The following is a 25818-nucleotide window of genomic DNA, read 5'->3' on the forward strand; positions in this document are numbered from 1 at the left end:
GAGTTTGACAGGGTCATTGCTGAGAGAATGTTTTCCCTCGTGGGCGAATGTAGATGTGGGGAGTACAATTTAAAAGTACAAGGGCTCCTAGATAAGACTGAGATAAGGATGATTCTCTTTTTGTCTGAGTGGTTAACTTTTGGAATTCTCTTCCGCAGAGAGCAGCGGAGACCGGGTCACTGAATATAATCAAGACTGGATTGTGGATTGACAAGGGAGCCAGAGGTTTCTGGGGGGGTCAAGTGAAGTTAAGACCACAATCAGCAAGGCCATGGTCTTATTGAATGGCAGAGCAGGCTCGAGGGGCCGAATGGTCTACTCCTGCTTCTTATGTTATTATGGCCATCAATATGCGCTAATCACTAATAAATTCAAATGGGGAATTCAGGAGAAACCTTCTTACCCAGAGAGTGGTGAGAATGAGGAACTCGCTCCCACAGGGAGTGGTTGGGGTGAATAGTATTGATGCATTTAAGGGAAATTGGGGAAAAGGAATAGGACGCAGACAGCATATCACAGAGCAGTGTGGCTGAATGGCTTCTATTTGAGGTTCACACTCTGTGTGATCCGATGGTAAACTCTCTCCACCGGGCATGCTCCCTGGAAAAATGTAATTCCGGGGAAAATAAGAACCTTTGTATAGAGTCTCAGTTGTATCAGATATATATTCTGTGTCCCTGCTTGGTATCTGACCTCTGCTGTCCACGTTGTGATCATTCACCATGAACGTGTTGTTTCCTCCTCATTAATTAAATCTCAAGGGGTGACATTCAATACATTCCCGATACCCTCTCTCACCCAGTGCTGCTGGAACTAGCGGGAATGGGGCCAGTACACACACAATGGGCTGAATGGACTAAATCTGTGCTGTACTGTTGTGTTGTTCTGTTCCAAGCAAGGAACTTTCTCCACATTAATGAGTTAATTATACCCACTCCATTCATGTAATAGGCTGGGGATGTTAATTCAAGGGTTTTATCGGCCAGACATCCACAGCCTTCACCCCATCACAATCACTTCACCCAAACAAACTTTAATCAAACCGCTTCCACCATGATCACAGTCTTCAAAATTCCTAAAGATAATCCTGCAGACACAGAATATAACTCTTTTATTTTAAAATTTAGAGTACCCAATTTATTTTTCCCAATTAAGGGACAGTTTAGCGTGGCCAATCCACCCACCCTGCACATCTTTGAGTTGAACACTGACCTGGATTATAACTCTGATCACTGACCTGGATTATAACTCTGATCACTGACCTGGATTATAACTCTGATCACTGACCTGGATTATAACTGATTCCTGACCTGGATTATAACTCTGATCACTGACCTGGATTATAACTCTGATCACTGACCTGGATTATAACTCTGATCACTGACCTGGATTATAACTCTGATTACTGACCTGGATTATAACTCTGATCACTGACCTGGATTATGACTCTGATTACTGACCTGGATTATAACTCTGATCACTGACCTGGATTATAACTCTGATCACTGACCTGGATTATAACTGATTACTGACCTGGATTATAACTCTGATCACTGACCTAGATTATAACTCTGATCACTGACCTGGATTATAACTCTGATCACTGACCTGGATTATAACTCTGATTCCTGACCTGGATTATAACTCTGATCACTAACCTGGATTATAACTGATTACTGACCTGGATTATAACTCTGATCACTAACCTGGATTATAACTGATTCCTGACCTGGATTATAACTCTGATCACTGACCTGGATTATAACTCTGATCACTAACCTGGATTATAACTGATTCCTGACCTGGATTATAACTCTGATCACTAACCTGGATTATAACTGATTCCTGACCTGGATTATAACTGATCACTGACCTGGATTATAACTCTGATTACTGACCTGGATTATAACTCTGATCACTGACCTTGATTATAACTCTGATCACTAACCTGGATTATAACTGATTCCTGACCTGGATTATAACTCTGATCACTGACCTGGATTATAACTCTGATTACCGACCTGGATTATAACTGATTACTGACCTGGATTATAACTCTGATCACTGACCTGGATTATAACTGATTACTGACCTGGATTATAACTCTGATTCCTGACCTGGATTATAACTCTGATTACTGACCTGGATTATAACTCTGATCACTGACCTGGATTATAACTCTGATCACTGACCTGGATTATAACTCTGATCACTGACCTGGATTATAACTCTGATTCCTGACCTGGATTATAACTCTGATTCCTGACCTGGATTATAACTCTGATCACTGACCTGGATTATAACTCTGATCACTGACCTGGATTATAACTGATTACTGACCTGGATTATAACTCTGATTACTGACCTGGATTATAACTCTGATCACCGACCTGGATTATAACTCTGATCACTGACCTGGATTATAACTCTGATCACTGACCTGGATTATAACTCTGATCACTGACCTGGATTATAACTCTGATCACTGACCTGGATTATAACTGATTCCTGACCTGGATTATAACTCTGATTCCTGACCTGGATTATAACTCTGATCACTGACCTGGATTATAACTCTGATCACTGACCTGGATTATAACTCTGATCACTGACCTGGATTATAACTGATTCCTGACCTGGATTATAACTCTGATCACTGACCTGGATTATAACTCTGATTACTGACCTGGATTATAACTCTGATTACTGACCTGGATTATAACTCTGATTCCTGACCTGGATTATAACTCTGATCACTGAGCTGGATTATAACTCTGATCACTGACCTGGATTATAACTCTGATTACTGACCTGGATTATAACTCTGATTCCTGACCTGGATTATAACTCTGATCACTGACCTGGATTATAACTGATTCCTGACCTGGATTATAACTCTGATTACCGACCTGGATTATAACTGATTACTGACCTGGATTATAACTCTGATCACTGACCTGGATTATAACTCTGATTACCGACCTGGATTATAACTGATTACTGACCTGGATTATAACTCTGATTACTGACCTGGATTATAACTCTGATCACTGACCTGGATTATAACTCTGATCACTAACCTGGATTATAACTGATTACTGACCTGGATTATGACTCTGATCACTGACCTGGATTATAACTCTGATCACCTACCTGGATTATAACTCTGATCACTGACCTGGATTATAACTCTGATCACTGACCTGGATTATAACTCTGATTACTGACCTGGATTATAACTCTGATCACTGACCTGGATTATAACTCTGATCACTGACCTGGATTATAACTCTGATCACTAACCTGGATTATAACTGATTACTGACCTGGATTATAACTCTGATTACTGACCTGGATTATAACTCTGATGACTGACCTGGATTATAACTCTGATTACCGACCTGGATTATAACTGATTACTGACCTGGATTATGACTCTGATCACTGACCTGGATTATAACTCTGATCACTGACCTGGATTATAACTCTGATTACTGACCTGGATTATAACTCTGATCACTAACCTGGATTATAACTGATTCCTGACCTGGATTATAACTCTGATTACCGACCTGGATTATAACTGATTACTGACCTGGATTATAACTCTGATCACTGACCTGGATTATAACTCTGATCACTGACCTGGATTATAACTCTGATCACTAACCTGGATTATAACTGATTCCTGACCTGGATTATAACTCTGATCACTGACCTGGATTATAACTCTGATTACTGACCTGGATTATAACTCTGATTACCGACCTGGATTATAACTGATTCCTGACCTGGATTATAACTCTGATTACTGACCTGGATTATAACTCTGATCACTGACCTGGATTATAACTCTGATTCCTGACCTGGATTATAACTCTGATTACTGACCTGGATTATAACTCTGATCACTGACCTGGATTATAACTCTGATTCCTGACCTGGATTATAACTCTGATTCCTGACCTGGATTATAACTCTGATCACTGACCTGGATTATAACTCTGATCACTGACCTGGATTATAACTGATCACTGACCTGGATTATAACTCTGATTACTGACCTGGATTATAACTCTGATCACTGACCTGGATTATAACTCTGATCACTGAGCTGGATTATAACTCTGATCACTGAGCTGGATTATAACTCTGATCACTGACCTGGATTATAACTCTGATTACTGACCTAGATTATAACTCTGATCACTGACCTGGATTATAACTCTGATCACTGACCTGGATTATAACTCTGATCACTGACCTGGATTATAACTGATTCCTGACCTGGATTATAACTCTGATCACTGACCTGGATTATAACTGATTACTGACCTGGATTATAACTCTGATCACTGACCTGGATTATAACTCTGATCACTGACCTGGATTATAACTCTGATCACTGACCTGGATTATAACTCTGATCACTGACCTGGATTATAACTGATTCCTGACCTGGATTATAACTCTGATCACTGACCTGGATTATAACTCTGATCACTGAGCTGGACTATAACTCTGATTACTGACCTGGATTATAACTCTGATCACTGACCTGGATTATAACTCTGATTACTGACCTGGATTATAACTCTGATCACTGACCTGGATTATAACTGATTACTGACCTGGATTATAACTCTGATCACTGACCTGGATTATAACTCTGATCACTGACCTGGATTATAACTCTGATCACTGACCTGGATTATAACTCTGATCACTGAGCTGGATTATAACTCTGATTACCGACCTGGATTATAACTCTGATCACTGAGCTGGATTATAACTCTGATCACTGAGCTGGATTATAACTCTGATTACCGACCTGGATTATAACTGATTACTGACCTGGATTATAACTCTGATCACTGACCTGGATTATAACTCTGATCACTGATCTGGATTATAACTCTGATCACTGACCTGGATTATAACTGATTCCTGACCTGGATTATAACTCTGATCACTGACCTGGATTATAACTGATTCCTGACCTGGATTATAACTCTGATCACTGACCTGGATTATAACTCTGATTCCTGACCTGGATTATAACTCTGATCACTGACCTGGATTATAACTCTGATCACTGACCTGGATTATAACTCTGATTCCTGACCTGGATTATAACTCTGATCACTGACCTGGATTATAACTCTGATCACTGACCTGGATTATAACTCTGATTACTGACCTGGATTATAACTCTGATCACTGACCTGGATTATAACTCTGATTACTGACCTGGATTATGACTCTGATCACTGACCTGGATTATAACTCTGATCACTGACCTGGATTATAACTGATTCCTGACCTGGATTATAACTCTGATCACTGACCTGGATTATAACTCTGATTACCGACCTGGATTATAACTGATTACTGACCTGGATTATAACTCTGATCACTGACCTGGATTATAACTCTGATCACCGACCTGGATTATAACTCTGATCACTGACCTGGATTATAACTCTGATTACTGACCTGGATTATAACTCTGATTACCGACCTGGATTATAACTGATTACTGACCTGGATTATAACTGATTACTGACCTGGATTATAACTCTGATTACTGACCTGGATTATAACTCTGATTACCGACCTGGATTATAACTGATTACTGACCTGGATTATAACTCTGATCACTGACCTGGATTATAACTCTGATCACTGACCTGGATTATAACTGATTACTGACCTGGATTATAACTCTGATCACTGACCTGGATTATAACTCTGATTACTGACCTGGATTATAACTCTGATTACCGACCTGGATTATAACTGATTACTGACCTGGATTATAACTCTGATTACCGACCTGGATTATAACTGATTACTGACCTGGATTATAACTCTGATCACTGACCTGGATTATAACTCTGATCACTGACCTGGATTATAACTGATTCCTGACCTGGATTATAACTCTGATCACTGACCTGGATTATAACTCTGATTCCTGACCTGGATTATAACTCTGATCACTGATCTGGATTATAACTCTGATCACTGACCTGGATTATAACTCTGATCACTGACCTGGATTATAACTCTGATCACTGACCTGGATTATAACTCTGATCACTAACCTGGATTATAACTGATTCCTGACCTGGATTATAACTCTGATCACTGACCTGGATTATAACTCTGATTCCTGACCTGGATTATAACTCTGATCACTGACCTGGATTATAACTCTGATCACTGACCTGGATTATAACTGATTCCGGACCTGGATTATAACTCTGATCACTGAGCTGGATTATAACTCTGATCACTGACCTGGATTATAACTCTGATCACTGACCTGGATTATAACTCTGATCACTGACCTGGATTATAACTCTGATCACTGACCTGGATTATAACTGATTACTGACCTGGATTATAACTCTGATCACTGACCTGGATTATAACTCTGATCACTGACCTGGATTATAACTCTGATCACTGGCCTGGATTATAACTCTGATCACTGAGCTGGATTATAACTCTGATTACTGACCTGGATTATAACTCTGATCACTGGCCTGGATTATAACTCTGATCACTGACCTGGATTATAACTCTGATCACTGACCTGGATTATAACTGATTCCTGACCTGGATTATAACTCTGATCACTGAGCTGGATTATAACTCTGATTACTGACCTGGATTATAACTCTGATCACTGACCTGGATTATAACTCTGATCACTGACCTGGATTATAACTCTGATCACTGACCTGGATTATAACTCTGATCGCTGACCTGGATTATAACTCTGATCACTGACCTGGATTATAACTCTGATCACTGACCTGGATTATAACTCTGATCACTGACCTGGATTATAAATGATTACTGACCTGGATTATAACTGATTCCTGACCTGGATTATAACTCTGATCACTGACCTGGATTATAACTCTGATCACTGACCTGGATTATAACTCTGATTACTGACCTGGATTATAACTCTGATCACTGACCTGGATTATAACTCTGATCACTGACCTGGATTATAAATGATTACTGACCTGGATTATAACTGATTCCTGACCTGGATTATAACTCTGATCACTGACCTGGATTATAAATGATAACTGACCTGGATTATAACTGATTCCTGACCTGGATTATAACTCTGATCACTGACCTGGATTATAACTCTGATCACTGACCTGGATTATAAATGATTACTGACCTGGATTATAACTGATTCCTGACCTGGATTATAACTCTGATCACTGACCTGGATTATAACTCTGATCACTGACCTGGATTATAACTCTGATCACTGACCTGGATTATAACTCTGATCACCGACCTGGATTATAACTCTGATCACTGACCTGGATTATAACTCTGATCACTGACCTGGATTATAACTGATTACTGACCTGGATTATAACTCTGATCACTGACCTGGATTATAACTCTGATCGCTGACCTGGATTATAAATGATTACTGACCTGGATTATAACTCTGATCACTGACCTGGATTATAACTCTGATCACTGGCCTGGATTATAACTCTGATCACTGGCCTGGATTAGAACTCTGATCACTGACCTGGATTATAACTCTGATTACTGACCTGGATTATAAATGATTACTGACCTGGATTATAACTGATTCCTGACCTGGATTATAACTCTGATCACTGAGCTGGATTATAACTCTGGTCACTGACCTGGATTATAACTCTGATCACTGACCTGGATTATAAATGATTACTGACCTGGATTATAACTCTGATCACTGACCTGGATTATAACTCTGATTACTGACCTGGATTATAACTCTGATCGCTGACCTGGATTATAAATGATTACTGACCTGGATTATAACTCTGATCACTGACCTGGATTATAACTCTGATCACTGGCCTGGATTATAACTCTGATCACTGGCCTGGATTAGAACTCTGATCACTGACCTGGATTATAACTCTGATTACTGACCTGGATTATAAATGATTACTGACCTGGATTATAACTGATTCCTGACCTGGATTATAACTCTGATCACTGAGCTGGATTATAACTCTGGTCACTGACCTGGATTATAACTCTGATCACTGACCTGGATTATAAATGATTACTGACCTGGATTATAACTCTGATCACTGTCCTGGATTATAACTCTGATCACTGACCTGGATTATAACTCTGATCACTGACCTGGATTATAACTGATTACTGACCTGGATTATAACTCTGATCACTGACCTGGATTATAACTCTGATCACTGACCTGGATTATAACTCTGATCACTGACCTGGATTATAACTCTGATCACTGAGCTGGATTATAACTCTGATCACTGACCTGGATTATAAATGATTACTGACCTGGATTATAACTCTGATTACTGATCTGGATTATAACTCTGATTACTGACCTGGATTATAACTCTGATCACTGACCTGGATTATAACTCTGATCACTGACCTGGATTATAACTCTGATTACTGACCTGGATTATAACTCTGATCACTGAGCTGGATTATAACTCTGATCACTGACCTGGATTATAAATGATTACTGACCTGGGTTATAACTCTGATCACTGACCTGGATTATAACTCTGATTACTGATCTGGATTATAACTCTGATTACTGACCTGGATTATAACTCTGATCACTGACCTGGATTATAACTCTGATCACTGACCTGGATTATAACTCTGATTACTGACCTGGATTATAACTCTGATCACTGACCTGGATTATAACTGATTCCTGACCTGGATTATAACTCTGATCACTGACCTGGATTATAACTCTGATTACTGACCTGGATTATAACTCTGATCACTGAGCTGGATTATAACTCTGATCACTGACCTGGATTATAACTCTGTTCACTTACGTGGATTATAACTCTGATCACTGACCTGGATTATAACTCTGATCACTGACCTGGATTATAACTCTGATTACTGACCTGGATTATAACTGATTACTGACCTGGATTATAACTCTGATCACTGACCTGGATTATAACTCTGATTACCGACCTGGATTATAACTGATTATTGACCTGGATTATAACTCTGATCACTGACCTGGATTATAACTCTGATCACTGACCTGGATTATAACTCTGATTACTGACCTGGATTATAACTCTGATCACTGACCTGGATTATAACTCTGATCGCTGACCTGGATTATAAATGATTACTGACCTGGATTATAACTCTGATCACTGACCTGGATTATAACTCTGATCACTGGCCTGGATTATAACTCTGATCACTGGCCTGGATTATAACTCTGATCACTGACCTGGATTATAACTCTGATCACTGACCTGGATTATAAATGATTACTGACCTGGATTATAACTGATTCCTGACCTGGATTATAACTGATTACTGACCTGGATTATAACTCTGATTACTGACCTGGATTATAACTCTGATCACTGACCTGGATTATAACTCTGATCACTGACCTGGATTATAAATGATTACTGACCTGGATTATAACTCTGATTACTGATCTGGATTATAACTCTGATTACTGACCTGGATTATAACTCTGATCACTGACCTGGATTATAACTCTGATCACTGACCTGGATTATAACTCTGATTACTGACCTGGATTATAACTCTGATCACTGAGCTGGATTATAACTCTGATCACTGACCTGGATTATAAATGATTACTGACCTGGGTTATAACTCTGATCACTGACCTGGATTATAACTCTGATTACTGACCTGGATTATAACTCTGATCACTGACCTGGATTATAACTCTGATCACTGACCTGGATTATAACTCTGATTACTGACCTGGATTATAACTCTGATCACTGACCTGGATTATAACTGATTCCTGACCTGGATTATAACTCTGATCACTGACCTGGATTATAACTCTGATTACTGACCTGGATTATAACTCTGATCACTGACCTGGATTATAACTCTGTTCACTTACGTGGATTATAACTCTGATCACTGACCTGGATTATAACTCTGATCACTGACCTGGATTATAACTCTGATTACTGACCTGGATTATAACTGATTACTGACCTGGATTATAACTCTGATCACTGACCTGGATTATAACTCTGATTACCGACCTGGATTATAACTGATTATTGACCTGGATTATAACTCTGATCACTGACCTGGATTATAACTCTGATCACTGACCTGGATTATAACTCTGATTACTGACCTGGATTATAACTCTGATCACTGACCTGGATTATAACTCTGATCGCTGACCTGGATTATAAATGATTACTGACCTGGATTATAACTCTGATCACTGACCTGGATTATAACTCTGATCACTGGCCTGGATTATAACTCTGATCACTGACCTGGATTATAAATGATTACTGACCTGGATTATAACTGATTCCTGACCTGGATTATAACTGATTACTGACCTGGATTATAACTCTGATTACTGACCTGGATTATAACTCTGATCACTGAGCTGGATTATAACTCTGATCACTGACCTGGATTATAACTCTGATCACTGACCTGGATTATAAATGATTACTGACCTGGATTATAACTCTGATCACTGACCTGGATTATAACTCTGATCACTGATCTGGATTATAACTCTGATTACTGACCTGGATTATAACTCTGATCACTGACCTGGATTATAACTCTGATTACTGACCTGGATTATAACTCTGATCACTGAGCTGGATTATAACTCTGATCACTGACCTGGATTATAAATGATTACTGACCTGGATTATAACTCTGATCACTGACCTGGATTATAACTCTGATTACTGATCTGGATTATAACTCTGATCACTGACCTGGATTATAACTCTGATCACTGACCTGGATTATAACTGATTACTGACCTGGATTATAACTCTGATCACTGTCCTGGATTATAACTCTGATCACTGACCTGGATTATAACTCTGATTACTGACCTGGATTATAACTCTGATCACTGAGCTGGATTTTAACTCTGATCACAGACCTGGATTATAACTCTGTTCACTTACGTGGATTATAACTCTGATCACTGACCTGGATTATAACTCTGATCACTGACCTGGATTATAACTCTGATCACTGACCTGGATTATATCTCTGATCACTGACCTGGATTATAACTGATTACTGACCTGGATTATAACTCTGATCACTGTCCTGGATTATAACTCTGATTACTGACCTGGATTATAAATGATTACTGACCTGGATTATAACTCTGATTACTGACCTGGATTATATCTCTGATCACTGACCTGGATTATAACTGATTACTGACCTAGATTATAACTCTGATCACTGTCCTGGATTATAACTCTGATCACTGACCTGGATTATAACTCTGATTACTGACATGGAATATATCTGGTACTACTGAATTTCCCAAATTGGCTGTGAGTTCTTGATTCAGGCTCCATATGTCTCTGCCTGCAGGGAAATCATCATCTTTTCAATTTTCCGCCATGACCCTGTCCTCACCCGGTGATGTCATTGGCGAAACTGCGGGAAAAGACTTGCTTAGAGTCCCCAAACGTACTCTCCCTATCTCTGTAACCTCCTCCAGTCCCTACAACCCTCGCTATCTCTGTAACCTCCTTCAGCCCCTACAATCCTCCCTATCTCTGTAACCTCCTCCAGTCCCTACAACCCTACCTATCTCTGTAACCTCATCCAGGCCCCACAGCCCTCCCTATCTCTGTAACTTCCTCCAGTCCCTACAATCCTCCCGATCTCTGTAACCTCCTCCAGTCCCTACAACCCTACCTATCTCGGTAACCTCCTCCAGCCCCTACAACCCTCCCTATCTCTGTAACCTCCTCCAGCCCCCACAAACCTCCCTATCTCGGTAACCTCCTCCAGTCCCTACAACCCTCCCTATCTCTGTAACCTCCTTCAGGCTCCACAACCCTCCCTATCTCTGTAACCTCATCCAGCCCCTACAACTCTCCCTATCTCTGTAACCTCCTCCAGTCCCTACAACCCTCCCTATCTCGGTAACCTCCTCCAGGCCCCACAGCCCTCCCTATCTCTGTAACTTCCTCCAGTCCCTACAACCCTCCCTATCTCTGTAACCTCCTCCAGGCCCTACAACCCTCCCTATCTCTGTAACCTCCTCCAGCCCCTCCAACCCTCCCCATCTCTGTAACCTCCTCCAGCCCCTACAACCCTCCCTATCTCTGTAACCTCCTCCAGGCCCTACAACCCTCCCTATCTCTGTAACCTCCTCCAGCCCCTACAACCCTCCTTATCTCGGTAACCTCCTCCAGCCCCTACAACCCTCCCTATCTCCGTAACCTCCTCCAGCCCCTACAACCCTCCCTATCTCTGTAACCTCCTCCAGGCCCCACAACCCTTCCCATCTCTGTTACCTCCCCCATTCCCCCACACACACCCTATCTCTGTAACCGCCTCGCACTCCTGCACCCTGGTGTAATCTCTCTGCTGTTTTGGCTCTGGCCTCTTGCACATCCTGACTTCCAGCAGGTAATTTGAATTTGAAGCATCATTTCCTGAATCGAGAGAGCTCATTCTCCCCGTGACTGCGAGGGTTTCACCCCCACAACCCAAAGATGTGCAGGGTAGGTGGATTGGCCGCGCTAAATTGCCCCTTAATTGGAAAAAACGAATTGGTAAACTTTTGGTAATCGTGCCTTCAGCTGTCTGCACCTTGCCTCAGAATTCCTTCCCAAAACCTCCTTTCAAACCTCTTTGGAATCCATCTCTTTGACCACGTTTCTGGTCACTCCTCCGAATATCTCCTCCCAAAGCAGAATGTCTATTTCTAATGATCTCTCTGTGAAGCACTCGAGACAAACGGTATTGTGTAAATACAAGTTTCTGTTTGGCTCCAGCTCTGACTGTTCTCCATTCTCTGCTGCGATGCTGGCACACGAGGCTAGATCCTCGAAGGGTGTGGTTAACCAAACCTCCTATTTGTAGCATTACAGAGCAAAATAACTTTGCAATTGTGTGAGAGGAAATCTGGCCAACAAGTCCAGCCGCCTTCCAGACCATTAAATCCCTACCCAGGGTCTGGAAGCACATATCTCATTGATTTATTCTCACTGTCTGGTATCTTTTGGATGGCGTCTGCTGACTATAAAAGGAGTTATAAATTGAACTTGCATTGTTAATGCTCGGGAGTTGCATTAAACTAGGGATCTTGCCGTGACTGGGACCAATCAGAGCACAGGCACCTCCAGTAAATATTTATATCTTAATTGAATTCTTTCCTGACCAGGAGCTTTGGGCAGTAGAATGTTGGTGCAGTCCAATATAAATATAAAGACCAACGTAAGCAAGCTTCTGACTGAAGAAATTATTACCACTGGACTCTGATTTGTCAGTGCTTTGTAAACTGTTCCTGTTTTAGGAGATGGTTCACCAGTGACGGCCTGAATCATTTCGTGTGCAACATTTTTAATAATAAATTTAGTGTACCCAATTCGTTTTTTCCAAATAAGGGGCAATTTAGCCTGGCCAATCCACCTACCCTGCACATTTTTGGGTTGTGGGGGTGAAACCCACACAAACACGGGGAGAATGAGCTCTCTCGATTCAGGAAATGATGCTTCAAATTTAATTCCATGATGGACGAATGGTGAGAAAGGGGAAGCAGCACATTATTCACTGGTTAGTCTAAATTATTCACTGGTTAGTCTAAATTGTACACTGGTTAGTCTAAATTGTACACTGGTTAGTCTAATTTATTCACTGGTTAGTCTAAATTGTACACTAGTTAGTCTACATTGTACACTGGTTAGTCTAATTTATTCACTGGTTAGTCTACATTATTCACTGGTTAGTCTAAATTGTACACTGGTTAGTCTAAATTATACAATGGTTAGTCTAAATTGTACACTGGTTAGTCTAATTTATTCACTGGTTAGTCTAAATTGTACACTAGTTAGTCTACATTGTACACTGGTTAGTCTAATTTATTCACTGGTTAGTCTACATTATTCACTGGTTAGTCTAAATTGTACACTGGTTAGTCTAAATTATACAATGGTTAGTCTAAATTGTACACTGGTTAGTCTAATTTATTCACTGGTTAGTCTAAATTGTACACTAGTTAGTCTACATTGTACACTGGTTAGTCTAATTTATTCACTGGTTAGTCTACATTATTCACTGGTTAGTCTAAATTGTACACTGGTTAGTCTAAATTGTACACTGGTTAGTCTACATTATTCACTGGTTAGTCTAAATTGCACACTGGTTAGTCTAAATTATACAATGGTTAGTCTAAATTATTCACTGGTTAGTCTAAATTGTACACTGGTTAGTCTAAATTATACAATGGTTAGTCTAAATTGTACACTGGTTAGTCTAATTTATTCACTGGTTAGTCTAAATTGTACACTAGTTAGTCTACATTGTACACTGGTTAGTCTAATTTATTCACTGGTTAGTCTAAATTGTACACTGGTTAGTCTAATTTATTCACTGGTTAGTCTAAATTGTACACTAGTTAGTCTACATTGTACACTGGTTAGTCTAATTTATTCACTGGTTAGTCTACATTATTCACTGGTTAGTCTAAATTGTACACTGGTTAGTCTAAATTATACAATGGTTAGTCTAAATTGTACACTGGTTAGTCTAATTTATTCACTGGTTAGTCTAAATTGTACACTAGTTAGTCTACATTGTACACTGGTTAGTCTAATTTATTCACTGGTTAGTCTAAATTGTACACTGGTTAGTCTAAATTGTACACTGGTTCGTCTAATTTATTCACTGGTTAGTCTAAATTGTACACTAGTTAGTCTACATTGTACACTGGTTAGTCTAATTTATTCACTGGTTAGTCTACATTATTCACTGGTTAGTCTAAATTGTACACTGGTTAGTCTAAATTATACAATGGTTAGTCTAAATTGTACACTGGTTAGTCTAATTTATTCACTGGTTAGTCTAAATTGTACACTAGTTAGTCTACATTGTACACTGGTTAGTCTAATTTATTCACTGGTTAGTCTACATTATTCACTGGTTAGTCTAAATTGTACACTGGTTAGTCTACATTATTCACTGGTTAGTCTAAATTGTACACTGGTTAGTCTAAATTATTCACTGGTTAGTCTAAATTGTACACTGGTTAGTCTAAATTATACAATGGTTAGTCTAAATTGTACACTGGTTAGTCTAATTTATTCACTGGTTAGTCTAAATTGTACACTAGTTAGTCTACATTGTACACTGGTTAGTCTAAATTGTACACTGGTTAGTCTAAATTGTCTACATTATACACTGGTTAGACTAAATTGTACACTGGTTAGTCTAAATTGTACACTGGTTAGTCTACATTATTCACTGGTTAGTCTAAATTGTACACTAGTTAGTCTACATTGTACACTGGTTAGTCTAATTTATTCACTGGTTAGTCTACATTATTCACTGGTTAGTCTAAATTGTACACTGGTTAGTCTACATTATTCACTGGTTAGTCTAAATTGTACACTGGTTAGTCTAAATTGTCTACATTATACACTGGTTAGTCTAAATTGTACACTGGTTAGTCTAAATTGTCTACATTATACACTGGTTAGACTAAATTGTACACTGGTTAGTCTACATTATACACTGGGTAGACTAAATTGTACACTGGTTAGTCTACATTATACACTGGTTAGACTAAATTGTACACTGGTTAGTCTACATTATTCACTGGTTAGTCTAAATTGTACACTGGTTAGTCTACATTGTACACTGGTTAGTCTAATTTATTCACTGGTTAGTCTACATTATTCACTGGTTAGTCTAAATTGTACACTGGTTAGACTAAATTGTACACTGGTTAGTCTACATTATTCACTGGTTAGTCTAAATTGTACACTGATTAGTCTAAATTGTACACTGGTTAGTCTAAAGTGTCTACATTATACACTTGTTAGACTAAATTGTACACTGGTTAGTCTACAATATACACTGGTTAGACTAAATTGTACACTGGTTAGTCTACATTATACACTGGTTAGTCTAAATTGTACACTGGTTAGTCTAAATTGTTAAATTATACACTGGTTAGTCTACATTATACACTGGTTAGTCTAAATTGTACACTGGTTAGTCTACATTATACACTGGTTAGCCTAAATTGTACACTGGTTAGTCTACATTATACACTGGTTAGACTAAATTGTACACTGGTTAGTCTACATTATACACTGGTTCGACTAAATTGTACACTGGTTAGTCTACATTATTCACTGGTTAGTCTAAATTGTACACTGGTTAGTCTAAATTGTCTACATTATACACTGGTTAGACTAAATTGTACACTGGTTAGTCTACATTATACACTGGTTAGACTAAATTGTACACTGGTTAGTCTACATTATACACTGGTTAGTCTAAATTGTACACTGGTTAGTCTAAATTGTTAAATTATACACTGGTTAGTCTACATTATACACTGGTTAGTCTAAATTGTACACTGGTTAGTCTACATTATACACTGGTTAGCCTAAATTGTACACTGGTTAGTCTACATTATACACTGGTTAGTCTACATTATACACTGGTTAGTCTAAATTGTACACTGGTTAGTCTACATTATTCACTGGTTAGTCCAAATTGTACACTGGTTAGTCTACATTATACACTGGTTAGTCTAAATTATACACTGGTTAGTCTACATTATACACTGATTAGTCTAAATTATACACTGGTTAGTCTACATTATACACTGGTTAGTCTAAATTATTCACTGGTTAGTCTAAATTGTACACTGGTTAGTCTAAATTGTACACTGGTTGGTCTACATTATACACTGGTTAGTCTAAATTGTACACTGGTTAGTCTACATTATTCACTGGTTTGTCGACATTGTACACTGGTTAGTCTAAATTGTACACTGGTTAGTCTACATTATACACTCACTGGTTAGTCTAAATTGTACACTGGTTAATCTACATTATACACTGGTTAGTCTAAATTATACACTGGTTAGTCTAAATTGTACACTGGTTAGTCTACATGATACACTGGTTAGTCTACATTGTACTTATGGTCTTATCGCTGATTTTCTACTTTAACTCCTGTCCTGCCCTATTCCCGTATCCCTCATTTCCTTCCAAACACAAACCTCTCCATTTCGGTCTTAAATACATTCAGTGATTGAACAGCCACAGTCTCTGGAGGACAGAATTCCAAAGATACACAGCTCCTGAAGGAACACTGTTTCTGGAACAGAATCCAGGGATTGAAGCATCATACATTCCAGATACAACATTCCATGTCCTGTATTCCACATTCCACATCAGGCATTTAACATTCCACAGTTTACAACGAGTTGCAGATGCTTGGCTGGAAGGAGCAGCTTTGTAATGAGGGAGTGGGTTTTATGGATGTCAGTGAATACATTAAAAAAAAAACTTCCCTCATTTTATTCAAGCAGATTTTAAAAAACGCCTGTTTGGTCCAGAAAGCACAGGAGCAGTTCATTGGGGTTGTGGCCCGCATTGCAGGATAGAATTGTTCAAACAGTAACGCACAATCTTCTCCAGCTAAGAGTGGGCGTTATTCACTGGATAGTGGATAGGTGAGCGTTCCAGTTGGATCTGTGCCCATTCTGTCTGTTAGACACACTTTTTCAAACTTTAATTGGTTTAGATTGCAGTTTAATTGAAATATTTACATTCAGTAACAATAATGTAATTTTGATATTAATGAAATGTCCTGGCACATTTGTGTGTGAATATTAGAATGGTTAAGAGCGAGGCCATTCAGCCCATCATATTCGGGGATGCACATCGCTAGAACAGCTTTCTAGAACCTTCTGCTTCCTGATCCTTCTGTCAGAGGGTCAGTACTGAGGGAGTGTCGCACTGTCGGAGGGTCAGTACTGAGGGAGTGTCGCACTGTCAGAGGGTCAGTACTGAGGGAGTGTCGCACTGTCGGAGGGTCAGTACTGAGGGAGTGCTGCACTGCCAGAGGGTCAGTTCTGAGGGAGTGCCGCACTGTCAGAGAGTCAGTACTGAGGGAGTGCTGCACTGCCAGAGGGTCAGTTCTGAGGGAGTGCTGCACTGTCAGAGGGTCAGTACTGAGGGAGCGCTGCACTGTCAGCGGGTCAGTGCTGAGGGAGTGCTGCACTGTCAGAGGGTCAGTACTGAGAGAGTGCTGCACTGTCAGAGGGTCAGTACTGAGGGAGTGCTGCACTGTCAGAGGGTCAGTACTGAGGGAGTGCCGCACTGTCAGAGGGTCAGTACTGAGGGAGTGCCGCACTGTCAGAGGGTCAGTACTGAGGGAGTGCTGCACTGTCAGAGGGTCAGTACTGAGGGAGTGCCGCACTGTCAGAGGGTCAGTACTGAGGGAGTGCCGCACTGTCAGAGGGTCAGTACTGAGGGAGTGCTGCACTGTCAGAGGGTCAGTACTGAGGGAGTGCTGCACTGTCAGAGGGTCAGTACTGAGGGAGTGCTGCACTGTCAGAGGGTCAGTACTGAGGGAGTGCCGCACTGTCAGAGGCTCAGTACTGAGGGAGTGCCGCACTGTCAGAGGGTCAGTACTGAGGGAGCGCTGCACTGTCAGAGGGTCAGTACTGAGGGAGTGCTGCACTGTCAGAGGGTCAGTACTGAGGGAGTGCCGCACTGTCAGAGGCTCAGTACTGAGGGAGTGCCGCACTGTCAGAGGGTCAGTACTGAGGGAGTGCCGCACTGTCAGAGGGTCAGTACTGAGGGAGTGCTGCACTGTCAGAGGGTCAGTACTGAGGAAGTGCTGCACTGTCAGAGGGTCAGTACTGAGTGGTGGAAATTGGAGGCCTCAGTGATCGGGCAAAAATGTGGCCGGAACCTGGGGCAAAATTCTCCGGAAACGGCGCCAATCAGACGGGCATCGCGCCGCCCCAAAGGTGCGGAATGCTCTGCATCTTTGGGGGCCGAGCCCCAACATTGAGGGGCTAGGCCGGCGGCGGAGGGATTTCCGCCCCGCCAGCTGGCGCGGAAATGACATCTCCGGGCGGCGCATGCGCGGGAGCGTCAGCAGCCGCTCACTGCATTCCCGCGCATGCGCAGTGGAGGGAGTCTCTTCCACCTCCGCCATGGTGGAGACCGTGGCGGAGGCGGAAGGGAAAGAGTGCCCCCACGGCACAGGCCCGCCCGCGGATCGGTGGGCCCCGATCGCGGGTCAGGCCACCGTGGGGGCACCCCCCGGGGCCAGATCGCCCCGCGCCCCCCCAGGACCCCGGAGCCCGCCCACGGCGCCTTGTCCCGCCGTTCAAAAGGTGGTTTAATCCACGCCGGCGGGACAGGCAATTTATCGGCCGGACTTCGGCCCATCCGGGCCGGAGAATCAAGCAGGGGGGGCCCGCCAACTGGCGCGGCCTGATTCCCGCCCCCGCCCAATCTCCGGTACCGGAGACTTCGGCGGGGGCGGGATTCACGGCAGCCCCCGGCGATTCTCCAACCCGGCGGGGGGTCGGAGAATGACGCCCGTGGTCTCGGTGTCATTTGTGACACTCAGATTGTGTGTCGACCGATTTAATCTCCGACTGTTGTTTTGGGAGAGGGCTGGTGCCTGTCACTTGGAAATGGAGTTTGCAATCATGCATCAGTCGCTGAAAGTAAGCGCGCAGGTACAGCAGGCAGGAAAAAAGGTGAATGGTATGTTGGCTTCATAGCGAGAGGATTTGAGTATATGAATAGGGATGTTTAATTGCAATTGTACAGGGCATTGGTGAGGCCACACCTGGAGTATTGTGGGCAGTTTTGTATCCTTATCTGAGGAAGGATGTTCTTGCTATGGAGGGAGGGCAGCGAAGGTTTCCCAGGCTGATTCCTGGGATGGCGGGACTGTCAGATGAGGAGAGACTAAATCGGTTAGTGAAACTTATAATATTCGAACAGGATTAGACGGGGTAGATTCAGAAAGAATGTTGCTGATGGCGGGGGGGGAGTGCAGAACGGGGGGTCACAGTCCCGAGGCCCTCGGTTCACAATGGGCAGACTGCCCGTCCACCCCGACTGCACAGTCCACCTCCTGGCCACTCTCTGCTACTCCCCCCGGCCCAGGCAGAAGCCCCCCAGCTTGTCAGTAAACTGTGGCCAAGTTGGACACTTTCCGTACCCCCTCCCTCACGCTGGTTTCACGATGTTTAAAAGCAGAAGTGAACCGCGCCGTGGGAACTCGGCCCAATCGGAGGCAGAGAATGGCGGCGGTCCCGGAGAATCCCGGCTCTGGCCTGCTGGTGGCATGCCGACGGTGTTTGCTGTACGTGCGTTCCGGACCGCACTGACGCCGCTGTCGCGACGACGGAGAATTGCAATTTGTCGTCAAATCAGCGCCCGCTGATTTCAGCGCGGGAACGGATTCGCCGCCCAATCGCGTTTCCCGACTCAGGCGTCGGCCGATGGAGAATGGCGCCCGTGACTTCAGGCTGAGGGCAGGGGGGAATTCGAAGGAGGTTCAGCCTGGTGGGAAATTTAAACTCGGAGGCAAACCTTTTACTTACAGCAAGAACTGCGTCAGCCAAAAGCAACAGGGCCAGGAATCGTAACGAGAGGCACCTGGAAAACAAACAGGTACGTTTAAACTGCTTTAGCGGCAACTTACCCGCGATAAAGAAACATCAGCAAATGTCCAATTTCATCAGTAAATCAGAGACGTTCTCTCAGCACACGGGAATAACATCGGGTTTCTACAGGCAGGACAGAATCGACGGGGCTGCACAAACTATTCAAACACGTCATTCCAATTACCCTGTTCAAAAAACAACAATTCTGTCTGGCAAAGGAAGAAGGTCGACAATAACCGCTGGATTCAGAGGGAAGGGGAAACGAGGACACAGGGTGGGAGAGGATAAAGAACTCCTCACACAGAGAGGAGGGGGGAGGCAGGGTGTGTGGAGAAGGGGTGGGCCATAGGGTGGGGTGGGGAGTGATAGCTGGATGGGGTACAGTGTGTGTGAGGGTGGGGAGTGGGATGGGGTACAGTGTGTGTGAGGGTGGGGGTGGGATGGGGTACAGTGTGTGTGAGGGTGGGGAGTGGGATGGGGTACAGTGTGTGTGAGGGTGGGGGTGGGATGGGGTACAGTGTGTGTGAGGGTGGGGAGTGGGATGGGGTACAGTGTGTGTGAGGGTGGGGGTGGGATGGGGTACAGTGTGTGTGAGGGTGGGGAGTGGGATGGGGTACAGTGTGTGTGAGGGTGGGGAGTGGGATGGGGTACAGTGTGTGTGAGGGTGGGGAGTGGGATGGGGTACAGTGTGTGTGTGAGGATGGGGAGGGGGATGGGGTACAGTGTGAGGGTGGGGAGTGGGATGGGGTACAGTGAGTGTGAGGGTGGGGAGTGGGATGGGGTACAGTGTGTGTGTGAGGATGGGGAGGGGGATGGGGTACAGTGTGGGTGTGAGGGTGGGGAGTGGGATGGGGTACAGTGTGGGTGTGAGGGTGGGGAGTGGGATGGGGTACAGTGTGGGTGTGAGGGTGGGGAGTGGAATGGGGTTCAGTGTGTGTGAGGGTGGGGAGTGGGATGGGGTACAGTGTGTGTGTGAGGGTGGGGAGTGATAGCTGGATGGGGTACAGTGTGTTTGTGAGGGTGGGGAGTGGGATGGGGTACAGTGTGTGTGAGGGTGGGTAGTGGGATGGTGTACAGTGTGTGTGTGAGGGTGGGGAGTGGAATGGGGTACAGTGTGTGTGAGGGTGGGGAGTGGGATGGGGTACAGTGTGTGTGAGGGTGGGGAGTGGGATGGGGTACAGTGTGTGTGAGGGTGGGGAGTGGGATGGGGTACAGTGTGGGTGTGAGGGTGGGGAGTGGGATGGGGTTCAGTGTGTGTGAGGGTGGGGAGTGGGATGGGGTACAGTGTGTGTGTGAGGGTGGGGAGTGATAGCTGGATGGGGTACAGTGTGTTTGTGAGGGTGGGGAGTGGGATGGGGTACAGTGTGAGTGAGGGTGGGGAGTGGGATGGGGAACAGTGTGTGTGAGGGTGGCGAGTGGGATGGGGTACAGTGTGTGTGAGGGTGGGGAGTGGGATGGGGTACAGTGTGTGTGAGGGTGGGTAGTGGGATGGGGTACAGTGTGTGTGTGAGGGTGGGGAGTGGAATGGGGTACAGTGTGTGTGAGGGTGGGGAGTGGGATGGGGTACAGTGTGTGTGAGGGTGGGGAGTGGGATGGGGTACAGTGTGTGTGAGGGTGGGGAGTGGGATGGGGTACAGTGTGTGTGAGGGTGGGGAGTGGGATGGGGTACAGTGTGTGTGTGAGGGTGGGGAGTGGGATGGGGTACAGTGTGAGTGAGGGTGGGGAGTGGGATGGGGTACAGTGTGAGTGAGGGTGGGGAGTGGGATGGGGAACAGTGTGTGTGAGGGTGGGGAGTGGGATGGGGTACAGTGTGTGTGTGAGGGTGGGGAGTGGAATGGGGTACAGTGTGTGTGAGGGTGGGGAGTGGGATGGGGTACAGTGTGAGTGAGGGTGGGGAGTGGGATGGGGAACAGTGTGTGTGAGGGTGGCGAGTGGGATGGGGTACAGTGTGTGTGAGGGTGGGGAGTGGGATGGGGTACAGTGTGTGTGTGAGGGTGGGGAGTGGGATGGGGTACAGTGTGAGTGAGGGTGGGGAGTGGGATGGGGTACAGTGTGAGTGAGGGTGGGGAGTGGGTTGGGGTACAGTGTGTGTGTGAGGGTGGGGAGTGGGATGGGGTACAGTGAGTGTGTGAGCGTGGGGAGTGGGATGGGGTACAGTGTGGGTGTGAGGGTGGGGAGTGGGATGGGGTTCAGTGTGTGTGAGGGTGGGGAGTGGGATGGGGTACAGTGTGTGTGTGAGGGTGGGGAGTGATAGCTGGATGGGGTACAGTGTGTGTGTGAGGGTGGGGAGTGGGATGGGGTACAGTGTGTGTGAGGGTGGGGAGTTGGATGGGGTACAGTGAGTGTGTGAGGGTGGGGAGTGGGATGGGGTACATTGTGGGTGTGAGGGTGGGGAGTGGGATGGGGTTCAGTGTGTGTGAGGGTGGGGAGTGGGATGGGGTACAGTGTGTGTGTGAGGGTGGGGAGCGATAGCTGGATGGGGTACAGTGTGTGTGTGAGGGTGGGGAGTTGGATGGGGTACAGTGTGTGTGAGGGTGGGGAGTGGGATGGGGTACAGTGTGTGTGAGGGTGGGGAGTGGGATGGGGTACAGTGTGTGTGTGAGGGTGGGGAGTGGGATGGGGAACAGTGAGTGTGTGAGGGTGGGGAGTGGGATGGGGTACAGTGCGTGTGAGGGTGGGGAGTGGGATGGGGTACAGTGTGTGTGAGGGTGGGGAGTGGGATGGGGTACAGTGTGTGTGAGGGTGGGGAGTGGGATGGGGTACAGTGTGTGTGTGAGGGTGGGGAGTGGGATTGGGTACAGTGTGTGTGAGGGTGGGGAGTGGGATGGGGTACAGTGTGAGTGAGGGTGGGGAGTGGGTTGGGGTACAGTGTGTGTGTGAGGGTGGGGAGAGGGATGGGGTACAGTGAGTGTGTGAGGGTGGGGAGTGGGATGGGGTACAGTGTGGGTGTGAGGGTGGGGAGTGGGATGGGGTTCAGTGTGTGTGAGGGTGGGGAGTGGGATGGGGTACAGTGTGTGTGTGAGGGTGGGGAGTGATAGCTGGATGGGGTGCAGTGTGTGTGTGAGGGTGGGGAGTGGGATGGGGTACAGTGTGTGTGAGGGTGGGGAGTGGGATGGGGTACAGTGTGTGTGAGGGTGGGGAGTGGGATGGGGTACAGTGTGTGTGAGGGTGGGGAGTGGGATGGGGTACAGTGAGTGTGTGAGGGTGGGGAGTGGGATGGGGTACATTGTGGGTGTGAGGGTGGGGAGTGGGATGGGGTTCAGTGTGTGTGAGGGTGGGGAGTGGGATGGGGTACAGTGTGTGTGTGAGGGTGGGGAGTGATAGCTGGATGGGGTACAGTGTGTATGTGAGGGTGGGGAGTTGGATTGGGTACAGTGTGTGTGAGGGTGTGGAGTGGGATGGGGTACAGTGTGTGTGAGGGTGGGGAGTGATAGCTGGATGGGGTACAGTGTGTGTGAGGGTGGGGAGTGGGATGGGGTACAGTGTGTGTGAGGGTGGGGAGTGATAGCTGGATGGGGTACAGTGTGTGAGTGAGGGTGGGGAGTGGGATGGGGTACAGTGTGTGTGGGGGTGGGGAGTGGGATGGGGTACAGTGTGTGTGAGGGTGGGTAGTGGGATGGGGTACAGTGTGTGTGTGAGGGTGGGGAGTGGAATGGGGTACAGTGTATGTGAGGGTGGGGAGTGGGATGGGGTACAGTGTGTGTGAGGGTGGGGAGTGGGATGGGGTACAGTGTGTGTGAGGGTGGGGAGTGGGATGGGGTACAGTTTGTGTGGGGGTGGGGAGTGGGATGGGGTACAGTGTGTGTGAGGGTGGGGAGTGGGATGAGGTACAGTGTGTGTGTGAGGGTGGGGAGTGGGATGGGGTACAGTGTGTGTGTGTGTGTGGGGAGTGGGATGGGGTACAGTGTGTGTGTGAGGGTGGGGAGTGGGATGGGGTACAGTGTGTGTGTGAGGGTGGGGAGTGGGATGGGGTACAGTGTGTGTGAGGGTGGGCAGTGGAATGGGGTGCAGTGTGAGGGTGGGGAGTGGGATGGGGTACAGTGTGTGTGAGGGTGGGGAGTGGGATGGGGTACAGTGTGTGTGAGGGTGGGGAGTGGGATGGGGTGCAGTGTGAGGGTGGGCAGTGGGATGGGGTGCAGTGTGTGTGTGAGGGTGGGCAGTGGGATGGGGTACAGTGTGTGAGGGTGGGCAGTGGGATGGGGTACAGTGTGAGGGTGGGGAGTGGGATGGGGTACAGTGTGAGGGTGGGCAGTGGGATGGGGTACAGTGTGAGTGTGGGGAGTGGGATGGGGTACAGTGTGTGTGTGAGGGTGGGGAGTGGGATGGGGTACAGTGTGTGTGTGAGGGTGGGGAGTGGGATGGGGTACAGTGTGTGTGTGAGGGTGGGGAGTGGGATGGGGTACAGTGTGTGTGTGAGGGTGGGGAGTGGGATGGGGTACAGTGTGTGTGAGGGTGGGCAGTGGAATGGGGTGCAGTGTGAGGGTGGGGAGTGGGATGGGGTACAGTGTGAGGGTGGGGAGTGGGATGGGGTGCAGTGTGAGGGTGGGCAGTGGGATGGGGTACAGTGTGTGTGTGAGGGTGGGCAGTGGGATGGGGTACAGTGTGTGAGGGTGGGCAGTGGGATGGGGTACAGTGTGAGGGTGGGGAGTGGGATGGGGTGCAGTGTGAGGGTGGGGAGTGGGATGGGGTGCAGTGTGAGGGTGGGGAGTGGGATGGGGTACAGTGTGAGGGTGGGCAGTGGGATGGGGTACAGTGTGAGGGTGGGCAGTGGGATGGGGTACAGTGTGAGTGTGGGGAGTGGGATGGGGTGCAGTGTGAGGGTGGGGAGTGGGATGGGGTACAGTGTGTGTGAGGGTGGGCAGTGGGATGGGGTGCAGTGTTTGCGTGAGGGTGGGGAGTGGGATGGGGTGCAGTGTGAGGGTGGGGAGTGGGATGGGGTGCAGTGTGAGGGTGGGGAGTGGGATGGGGTACAGTGTGAGGGTGGGGAGTGGGATGGGGTACAGTGTGGGGGTGCGGAGTGGGATGGGGTACAGTGTGAGGGTGGGGAGTGGGATGGGGTACAGTGTGGGGGTGTGGAGTGGGATGGGGTACAGTGTGAGGGTGGGGAGTGGGATGGGGTACAGTGTGGGGGTGCGGAGTGGGATGGGGTACAGTGTGAGGGTGGGGAGTGGGATGGGGTACAGTGTGAGGGTGCGGAGCGGGATGGGGTACAGTGTGTGGATGAATATTGAGTCCAGCTGCTTTGTTTGACGTGGTATTGGTGAGAATCGATATCGTTGTCACATCTTTAT

General features: G+C 45.7%; 1 protein-coding gene across 1 annotated transcript in view; it reads right to left on the reverse strand.

Moving 5' to 3' along the window:
- LOC140391488 (uncharacterized) overlaps positions 1-25818 on the reverse strand; it is a 333618-nt gene that overhangs the window by 256998 nt on the left and 50802 nt on the right. The window contains exon 3 of the mRNA XM_072476010.1: positions 20465-20519. Coding sequence (XP_072332111.1) covers positions 20465-20519 — 55 coding nt within the window. The remainder of the gene's footprint in view (positions 1-20464; positions 20520-25818) is intronic.

This window comes from Scyliorhinus torazame, chromosome 15 (genome assembly GCF_047496885.1).
Source record: "Scyliorhinus torazame isolate Kashiwa2021f chromosome 15, sScyTor2.1, whole genome shotgun sequence".
NCBI classification, from domain to species: Eukaryota; Metazoa; Chordata; class Chondrichthyes; order Carcharhiniformes; family Scyliorhinidae; genus Scyliorhinus; species Scyliorhinus torazame.